This window comes from Brassica rapa, chromosome A05, assembly GCF_000309985.2.
Source record: "Brassica rapa cultivar Chiifu-401-42 chromosome A05, CAAS_Brap_v3.01, whole genome shotgun sequence".
In the NCBI taxonomy this organism is placed as follows: Eukaryota; Viridiplantae; Streptophyta; class Magnoliopsida; order Brassicales; family Brassicaceae; genus Brassica; species Brassica rapa.
Window position 1 is genome coordinate 5,637,274 of NC_024799.2, and position 10,273 is coordinate 5,647,546.

Consider the following 10,273-nt stretch of genomic DNA (forward strand, 5'->3'; position numbering starts at 1 on the left):
GATATGGCTGCTCTTTGCTGATTCTGAATCACTGTGGGCTCTTTGGACGAAAGTGCATCGTTTAAATGGTCAGAATTTTTGGAGCATTGATGAGGAAAAACAGTCATCTTGGATATGGAAATCAATCCTTAAACTTAGGCCTCTTGCTGAACAGTTTCTAAGATGTGTCCTTGGCAATGGGATGAAGGCAAGTTTCTGGTTTGATAACTGGTCCTCCATAGGGCCTCTCATAAAGATAACAGGGCCTTCGGGGCCTAGACAACTTGGAGTTCCGCTATTAGCAACAGTGAGCTACGCCTGCTCGTCGTTGGGATGGAGGATCAGACCTGCTAGATCTGCTGAAGCCGAACAAATCCATTTAATGCTATGCAATATTCCACTGCCTTCCATGTCATCTGTTCCTGATCACTATGTTTGGCAGGTTGGTGATGACACCAGCGAGGCTTACTCTACACGTCTAACTTGGGATTCGCTTAGACACCATGGAACTACTCAAGGATGGGAACATAAAATCTGGTACAGCGGTCATATTCCAAGTCATGCTTTCCTGATGTGGGTCGCTCAATTGGACCGTCTACCGACAAGATCCCGCATTGCTTCATGGGGTCAGCAGCTAGACACATCTTGTTGTATTTGTCAGAGTTTCACAGAAACCCGAGACCATACTTTCCTGCGTTGTGATTACAGTGAGCAGATATGGAGATTAGTTCTAAAAATACTTGGATACAGACCTGTCTTGTTCCACACTTGGACAGCTCTGCTTGAATGGTCAGTCATCAGGGACAACACAAGCTCTGTAACTCTTCGTCTCTTGGTAATTCAAGCGACCATCTACAGAATCTGGTATGAGAGAAACGCAAGGCTTCACGCCTCACCAACTGCCACTCCTCAAGCAGCATTCAGGAGCATAGACAAGACAGTCCGACAAGCTATTCTAGCAAGGAAGTCCAGAAAGAAATTTCGAACTTTGCTAGGACAGTGGCTGAAATTTTCATAATTTCTTGCTGTTGGTAGCTTGCTTACTAACTATAAGTCTATCGTTGTTTTTTCCTCTTTTTTTGGCAATGATTGGTTTAACTGCTTTTAACCTTGTACAAGTACAATCTGCTTCATTTTAATGAAATTCATATACTTATCAAAAAAAAAAAAAAAAAACAACGTATATACAATAACTTCGCCTCCACGTATCTGGTAATAGTGAATTTTTTTTGTTTTTTTTTTTGACCTGAAGTGAATTCATTTTGTTGCTTCACCTAACGATTCAAATTTACAGAGAGTCAGAGATACAATGCCATTTCAAGATTGAATCGAAACGATTTATCTGAGTTAGTCCATTTCTTAATCTCTTATTTTGGCTATAAAGAAAGTATTAGTATACAACAACTTTTTTATTTCAATCGTTCAACACCTCTATTAGTGTTATACAATGTTTTTTTTTTTCAGTTCAAAAGAAAAACACCTCTATGAGTTAAGGCATAGTCATTTTCCAATCATGAATTACTGCGTTATCGAGAAAACGCTATAGTATTTTTTTCTAGTCAAAAAAGTTGTTAATGCGTTATCTAGAAATCATCTTTTTGTGAACAAATAAATTCACCACTTTTATTCAGACATTGTATAAACATTTTCTTCAGAAAGTCAATATATATAATAGTAATTTAAGAATAATTGAAACAAAAATAATGGTAAATTTACAAATAGATAAACAGTATACATGTGTATCGACAGTAGATCTTGCTGGTTTAAGCTATTACGTGGCAATAGCGAAGTTCATGTGATTCAACACGTTGGCGGCTGATCTTAAGCTTTCATCGTACAAGTTTTAGATCTTCTAACTTATCTTAACTTGTGGCGTCTAATCTTACACGTTTATTATCATTTCTCAGTTTAATTATTCAACAATCATGCTGTTTTTTTATTCGTTCGGCTATTTCTGACTTACTGGCAAAAAAGCTCATCTAATGTTGGCATACTGGCATATATATTCCACAAAATATATATGGAAGGATATAAAAGATTTAAAGAAATGAGGACCTATTTAAAGTTGCGCTATTATAATCTGTAGCTATTAACTTAAAGGATATTGGAGGAAAAATTGAATTGGGTATGAGTTACACCAACATTGAACATCTCATTAGCCACAAAACTCTATCACAACCAACCAGTGTATATTGAACATTTTGTGTATATTATGACCCCAACTGATCAAGTTTTTTGATTCGTATTGTTTTAACAAACAAAGACCTCTGAGTTGGACCGTAGAAGCTCTCCTCCCGAGTTTTCTCCTCCTTCTCTCATCTCAAAAGACCGTAGAAGCTCAGGTTCGTTTTCCCCCGGCGGTCGCCGCCGCGTCCTCTTCCCGACCGCCGGAGGTCTCTCCTTCTCTGCTCTTCTCTCTGCTGTCTTCTGGTGTTCTCTTCCTCCGTCGTCTCCTTCTGTCTTCTGCGGCGGGTTTAGGTCGGTTTGTCTCAGATCCGGTTCAGATCCGGTTTCTCTGGTGCTTTTCTAGTCGGGTTCTTGGTGGTGGCACTGCTTGAGGACGGCGGTTGCGCTTCCTAGTCTACGGCGGCGGGGTGCTCTAGGGTTTCCGTCCGGTCCATTTTCCCTGAGTTCGGCTGATCTTCTGTGAGAGTGAAGTTGCGTGTAGCGTCGAAGAGCTTTGATGTCCATGTGCCTCGTTCCGGCGTCCTGTTGAGTCGGTGGTGTGGCGGTGGCAGTTTCGCTTAGGTCTTTGTTTTCGCGAGTCAAAGACCTTCCTCCTCTAGCTCCTCCGGTGGTCTCTGGAGGAGGCGCGTGGGTTCGTCGATGGTCGGGTTACGTCCCGATCTGTTGGCTTTCCCAGTGGTGGCGCGTGGTGTCGGTGGCGGCGCGTGGTGGCAGCGCGTGGTTTGAAAGGTGGTGTGTGGTGGTAGCACGTGTCATCAGAGGTGTTTATTTGGCTCCGTTAGCGAGCTATTCCGGTGTTCCGGTGGTTTACCTTGCCCCCACCCTTGGAGTTTTCGGCGGTGTGGCCTTGCGCCTCGCTCTCTCATCCCATTTTATGTGCGGCTTTGACTCGTTCTCCGTGGTGTTGGTTGCTGCGCTTAGTCTCCGTGCGGCAGTGGGTCACTCAGCCTGCCTCTTCTCTTGTAGGCGTATTCCCGGAGGGTGAGTTCTATGCGGTCCGCTTCCTCTATATGTGGGTTCGGTTCAATGGGTGTAAACGGTCACGAGGGGTCGGGTTTGAAGACGGCATTCTTCGGGTCTGCTTCTCGAACGAAGGCATCGTCGTGTGGACACTCACTCTCGTGCCGTCGGGGGTGCTTCTGTCTGGTGTTTTTGGTTGGTTCGTGCGATGATTCTTCGGGCGGTTTGTGTTGGGTCAGGTTTCGGAAGCTGCAGGATCCGTAGCTTCTAGGTTTGAGGGCACCTATCTCTCGGCTCGTGGCAACTGTTTCCTCTTCTCCGACCTTCCAGCTCGCTTTGGTCTTTGCCCGATCTGCTGCTTAGCTGGTTGCTAGTCTAGTTTACCAGCTTCGGTTTCTTGTCTTTGTCGTTTCGTTGTGCTGTGTAGTTTAATTTTTCCGCTTTCCGCTACTCGTCATCTTTGTAATCGCTGTCGAAAATTTAAAACTTGGTATAAAATTTAACATTTTACCAAAAAAAAAAAAAAAAAAAAAAGACCTCTGAGTTTTTTCGTAGAGTGATTTGCAACTTCTTCGTTTCTTCTTTCTCACCAGCTGCTTCTTTTTCAATTTTTTTTTTTTTGCTTTAATTCTTTTTCAATTTGGTTCATCTTGCTTTCCATACATATCTTCTTGATCAGTACTAGATCTCTTTACTGATCTTAATCCGCTTTTCACAAAGCTTCCAAAATACAGCTTGAAACCTCACCTTTTATCATTTTACAAATTTCCTAATTTTCAATATATACCACCTACCGTACGTAAAGTTTATATGATATAATATTATTGTGAAAGAACCTACTTTAGACTAGTGGCAGGTCCGTCCGGTCCTATTTATTTAGACACCTAAAACACGAAAAATATTTTTGCTTTTAATTAAACCATCAACACTCAAAAAAAATTGTTGTTCTAATACCATTTTATCTAAATTTATAGAGTTTTCTAATATTCATTTACATAAAGGAATCTATAGATTGTGGCAAATACCATTTTATCTAAATTTTTATCTAATTAATTGTGTGAATGAATATTAGAACTCTCTATAGATTCCTTTATGTAAAGCTCCAAAAGTATTCAAAAACTCCGGCTCACCTTTGATAAATTGGCTTTTGCACCGGCAGTTATGTACCCTCCAAGAATTATAACTTTTAATTTGAGACATCATTTGAAGAGTTGAACTTTGTCTCATCTGCATGAGATCGAATAGCGATTGAAATATCTGATATTGTGATGAAGAAATATCAGTATCAGTCCTATATCGCAAAGGATATAGTTCCTTATGCCTCAAAAATCTTATGGACTCCGAAGCCAGTTTGAGCTGATGGAAATTTCTAACCGCTGAGCATTATAGGACATAATTATCTCTATAGTACACATTTAAGTTCTTGGCCAAACTAACTCTTCAACAATTCAAGTATTTGTAATCCGTCAAGAACACGGAAAATCAATCCGTATAAGCAAAAAAAAAACACTGTGCTAGCGGTAATGTCTTAACATGAAAAATATAAAACTGAAATAAAAATAAACAAAAATTATCAAGAATGGTGGTAAGGACAAGAAGCCTGGATCCGAACATTCCGTTTCTGAAGAAAACTACGAAGAGATCTCTTCATGGAGGCTTTTCGGGTCAAAATGTTAGGGACTGTTGAAGGATCCGAGCCGTCTGAACTTTCCAATGATAATGATTTTTCTTTCATGTCTCCACTTGCTAGTGATAATATAGCTTTTGCCTGCATTAAGTTAAAAACCATTGTTAGAGCAACTCTAATGAGGAGTTCTCAAAATGTTACAAACAATAAATATACTTTTAATAAAATACAATAAATTTATATGCATACACTTGAAAACTTTAACTTGAAAACTCCTTAATGGGGTTGCTCCTAACAAAATTTTACAATTTAGATACTATGGATATTAAATGCATGTTTACAGTACCTGGAGATGGGTAAGATCTGAAGAAACAAATACGCGACCGTTGTAGAAAATAACCATTTTCTGAGGTTCTTGCTTTGGTTGTAGCTTCTCAGAGCTGCGTGGATCACGAGGAGGAAGAAGGCGAAGTTCCAAGTCGCAATTACTTTGCATCTCCATCTTTTAATTGTGAGTAAAGCTGTAATTAAAGGCTTCTGAAGTTATTGATGATGATGTGATTGAGCTAGTCGATTTGATTTATATAAATATGAGTGTGTGCGTGTATCGCGTGTTGTGTTACGTATGTGTCGTGGTCGAAGAGAGAGAAGGATCATGAACATACGAGAGAAAAGCTGGCAACGGAACGGCGAAATTTGGACAGAACACAACTTTACATCTCGTTTTTCCTGCACGTGTAAAATGTTACTTGTGTTATTATTTTATTTGTATTTTCATTTGTTTTTTGTAACGACAATCTTCTCTTTTTCTTTGAACTAAAGCTAATGGAATTTTTTTTTTTTTTGGTAATACTCATGGAAGTCTTCTTATTTGCTAAGATCCGATTATTTAAAATTTGTAAAACTAAAACTTCCACTTTTGTGTAAGTCAAATATTTCTTTTTGTTTCATAACATGTCCTAAAACCCTAGTGGGGTTGTTGGGAGAAGAATATAACAGTACAGAATTGGATTCTTGCCTTGAACAAGGGTTCGTTCTAACACTTTTATAGTCATTTGCATTTCACTTTTTTGTTAGTTATTAACCGGTTGTATGTTACACATGTTATGAATTATGAGGAGTCTAAACACCTTTTTCAGATAACAAGACCTCATCAGGAATTCAGGATGGAGTAGATTTTCATCAAACTTTTAGAATAGGATTTTAGTCATGTGAAACAAATATGCAATGTGCATGTGTATTCCATTAAAGATCAATAATCTTCACATGTATTCATGTGAATCTTGCATGTTCATCATTTCTCCACAAGTGTAATTCACTAAATCATTCCTCCAAACCATGGTTTTTCTGCACCATAGATTTTGTTAGATAATTTCATATCTGTATAGTTTGGTACAAAAAAAAAAGCTATATACAATTTCATGAACAGATTTTCTTTGTATTGATTTGTGATCGTGGATGACCGACCATGCATATACAAATGTGTTAGAGATATATGTAAACTTTTAGCAAAGAGCATTCACAACTTTAAAATATTTTTCTAATAATAATTGATCGGCTAATAAGGAACATGAAGTTTGTATAGATGTTCGGTTAATCAAGGTCTAAGATGCATAAAGATATGCTAACAGTATACAATAACTAATTTGCACGTGATTAATTTTGCATGTTTGGTCACTGTCCATTAAGATTTATGTCATCATTTAACTAAATAATTGACATCACGTGATTATTGTTGATTAAATTATTTAAGCACGTCATTTCGCCCTACACCGACAAAAAGTCTAACAACGTTGGAAACGCCAATTCTCGTATGTTTGGTTTTCAAAACAAAATCAAAATAAAATAAAAAATTTACCAAAAAAAAAAGAAAGCAAAATCAAAATAACTATCGCAGAGTAAAAATAAGCGAACGTGGTGGTTGAGTTAAATCTAAAGTTTTTTTTTGTAAAATATTAATATTATTCTAATTTTTTTTTGATAACCGAATGTTCTGGCTCCACCGTAATAGCTCAGATTAGAAACCGAATCCTTTAACGGTGGGGACGCACACCCGAAGGTGGATCATGACCAGATAACGGTCTTCTACTTTTTGTTTCTGACAGACATTACAATAAACGCCCAGCACTGAAAAAAATAAAAAACAACAGCAGAACACCAAAACAAACCATGTTGTACCTAAGAGCATACAACATTAGCGACCAAACGGTTTGATAACGAAACAGCCTCAGACCATACTACTTTGGATATAGCTGAGAAAATTTGTCAGTTGCCACGAGATATCGAGAAAAAGGCGTTCTCAAATGCTGAATCCATAACTTTTATATTCTAAAGTTGATCACCAACGCTATCAAACAATTCTATAACCTTTATATTCTTACTCAAGTTGGTTATGCGTTTGTAAATTACTCGCGCATCATATAATCATATCTAAATTGCATAAAATACAATGTGCTATCATGTATCTTTCGATTAACCATTAATTTATGATTTCAGCATACTGTTGCATTTACTCTAGATCTTTCATTTTCAGAAGGTTTCAACAGTGATCCATCGAGATTCTTTGCATCTAGACTAACCATCATTGGGATGAATCACTTTTTCTAAATAAGACCATATAGAATATCAGAAACAATAGAAAATCTAGATGATGAAAAACAATAAAGAATATTATAATGCATGGATAAAAGATTTGTGAATGCTGTTAGCAAGATTCAAGTTCTACATATTGAAAGTTTTAAGATTCACAAACTGCATAAAGAACATATTATTTATCTTAACCAGTCGCAGCTTTAGATTTTTGAAACATAATCAATGTGAATATTATATTTTTTTTGGAGATCAATAAATGTGAATATTCATAGCTACAAGATTCGTGGGGGCTGAAAATCGAGCTACAATTTTGATTGAAATGAATTTGAAGTTCTTAATAACCGAAAAATGAAGCAGTTGACTATTTTTTCTTAAGATTTTTGCAATCTCGATAGAAAATAACTTTCCCAAATCCAAGCTTGGTCACTTGATAAACATCTCTCACGGTTATAGCGTCCATTGATAAAGTTTAAGAGAAGTGAATCCTTTTAAAAATGGTTAGCATTCTTTGTTATAAAGGAACCAACCAATCGCAGCTCGTTGCTTATATACCAGATATTCACTGCAACTGCAATGGTTGTTGTTTTTGAAACCAAATGAAATTATAAATTAAGCTAAACCAAAGAATTGAGCTAAAAGCCTAAAACAAAAACATTGAGCTAAATCACAAACTGGTACAGAGACCCACATGTTTAACCGAGTGTCCTTTTTTACGTTTTATTTGTCTCGGATGAAAAGTGGTCTTGAAATTAGACTGATTTTTTGTCGATTTATACATTCTTTTATTTGATTAATTCGAATAGTTTTAATATTTTCTTATTGTCTGAGTAGATTTTCCTGCAAATATCCAAAAAAAACCTATAAAATATTGTTTTAATCAAAAAACACATAAAAATAAAATAATCAAAATAATTTGCACTTAGAAGTAAAAGACAATTATATCTTTATTCTATAGATATGTAATTTTAGATAAATATTTAAAGAAATATTTAAATAAATAAATAAATTTATTTTTGGGATAATTTTATTCAATATTCAAATCTATTTTTAGTTTAAAATTTTTTTTTTTGGAAATTTTGTTCACAAAATCTAAAAGTTCTTTTTTGAAAGTATTTTTAAATGATTATTTCAAATTTTGAATTCTAAACTCACACCTAAATCAAAATTTAGACTTAATTAAGATTAGTTGTCTTAGGAATATAAGTATTCTTTATTTTTTTAATAAATTTATTTTGATCATTTTGATTTTTGCAGATCATTTTTTGATAAAAAGTTATTTTTTTACTAGGATATTTCTCAAGATTTATATATTTTGATATTTTATGTAGTTTATTTAGATTTTAGGTGATTTTTGAACAATGGATACAACATTCCAAAGATAAAAAATATTGAAGAGTATTCCAAATGATATATTTTATCTCTTTAATAAAAAACCCTAAATCAACCTTCGGTTTCAGATCACCAACCAGTCCAGTCCAATCCACTCACCATCTCGCCTCGCCTCGCCGTTTCTTCTTGAATCCGTAAGCTTCCTCTTCTACCCCTCCTCAACTCAAATCTTACTCTCCATTTACAAATCTCAAATAATGCGATGACTTGGATGGGATCTTCAATCCCTAAATTAAAATTTCGTTCCACTTGCGGCTTAACTCCATCTGTTTATCATAAATTCTCCCACAGCTCGCGTACAATGAGAGACGTCAAAGTCAAAGCTAATCCAAAGTCAACGCATCAAGAAGACTCCCCGAGCGTCAAATCAACACCCGAGATCGAGAAAAAGTACGTCCACCGAGTCTACGACGCCATCGCTCCGCACTTCAGCTCCACGAGGTACGCCAAGTGGCCTAGAGTCGCCGCCTTCCTCGAATCCTTACCTTCCGGATCCGTGATCCTCGACGCCGGCTGCGGGAACGGCAAGTACCTGGGGCTGAACCCGAACTGTTTCTTTATAGGCTGCGACATAAGCAGCCCTCTCATCAGAATCTGTTCGGAGAAAGGGCAAGAGGTTGTAGTCGCGGACGCTGTTAATCTCCCTTACAGAGAAGGGTTTGGCGACGCGGCGATCTCGATCGCGGTTTTGCATCATTTGAGTACGGAGGAGAGAAGGACGAGCGCTGTTAACGAGCTGGTTCGGGTTGTTAAGCCTGGCGGGTTTGTGTTAATAACGGTTTGGGCTGCGGAGCAGGAGGATGAGTCTTTGCTTACTAAGTGGACGCCGTTGTCTCCCAAGTATGTTGAGGAATGGGTGGGACCGGGTAGTCCGATGGATAGCCCTCGTGTGAGGAACAATCCGTGCTTCGGTCTTGAGAGTATTCCGGAGAGTGACGTGAGTGTAAAGGAGGAAAAGGATAAGGACTCTGTGGAGATGAGTCATCAGCAAGAGTACTTTGTTCCGTGGCATTTGCCGTACCACCGTGCGGAAGTTAGTGGTGCATCTGCTTCTGCGCTTGCGAGTGGGCTTGCGAAAAAAGACGATAAGAAAGGAGCTGTTGTGTACAATAGATACTACCATGTGTTCAGTGAAGGGGAGCTTGAAAGGTTGGCGTCTGGTGTAGGGAATGCAATGGTAGTTGATAGGTTTTACGATAAGTCTAATTGGTGTATTGTTCTTCAGAAAGAAGCTTTAAACCAAGGCTGAGACCAGACTCTTTGGCTTCACACTCAGTTTTACTTTTTTTTTTTTTTTTCCATATTTCTGAAAGTGGAACTCTCCCTTGTAGCCACCATTGGAGGTTTTTCCATATGTAATCCAAGTTTTTTTTTAATGGTTGTAGTTGAGATTCTGTGTCAGCTCATTTGTTGTGCAATTGTTGGCTTTAAGGCTTCGTATTATGTGTAATGTTGAGTCTACACTGATAAACAAAATGTCATTTGTAATTGGATAACAAAAAGAAAGAAAGAAAGAGTAATGCATTTGTGCTTCCTCAG

At 37.4% G+C, this 10,273-nt stretch overlaps 2 protein-coding genes and 1 non-coding gene across 3 annotated transcripts in view; 2 read left to right on the plus strand and 1 right to left on the minus strand.

Annotated features, from left to right (window-relative positions):
• The window catches only part of LOC117134085, a 905,201-nt gene that overhangs the window by 77,921 nt on the left and 817,007 nt on the right, over positions 1-10,273 (plus strand). The gene's annotated exons all lie outside the window — the stretch shown is intronic.
• On the minus strand, positions 1,911-6,275 carry LOC103867437. Its single transcript, XR_004458242.1, has 3 exons — positions 5,100-6,275; positions 3,664-4,894; positions 1,911-2,244 (listed from the first exon to the last, which is right to left on the minus strand). It is a non-coding gene; the product is annotated as an uncharacterized LOC103867437 (transcript).
• On the plus strand, positions 8,415-10,243 carry LOC103867438 (tRNA (carboxymethyluridine(34)-5-O)-methyltransferase). The gene is made up of 2 exons (XM_009145513.3): positions 8,415-8,868; positions 9,026-10,243. The coding sequence occupies exons 1-2, from the start codon at positions 8,750-8,752 to the stop codon at positions 9,981-9,983; spliced, it is 1,077 nt and encodes a 358-aa protein (XP_009143761.2). The 5' UTR covers positions 8,415-8,749; the 3' UTR covers positions 9,984-10,243.

Bases quoted from the DNA above. Each gene is read 5' to 3' on its own strand.
- LOC103867438 (XM_009145513.3), top strand. From the start codon at position 8,750: ATGATATATTTTATCTCTTTAATAAAAAACCCTAAATCAACCTTCGGT. The intron at 8,869-9,025 runs GTAAGCTTCCTC...ATTCTCCCACAG, and splicing joins CGCCGTTTCTTCTTGAATCC to CTCGCGTACAATGAGAGACG.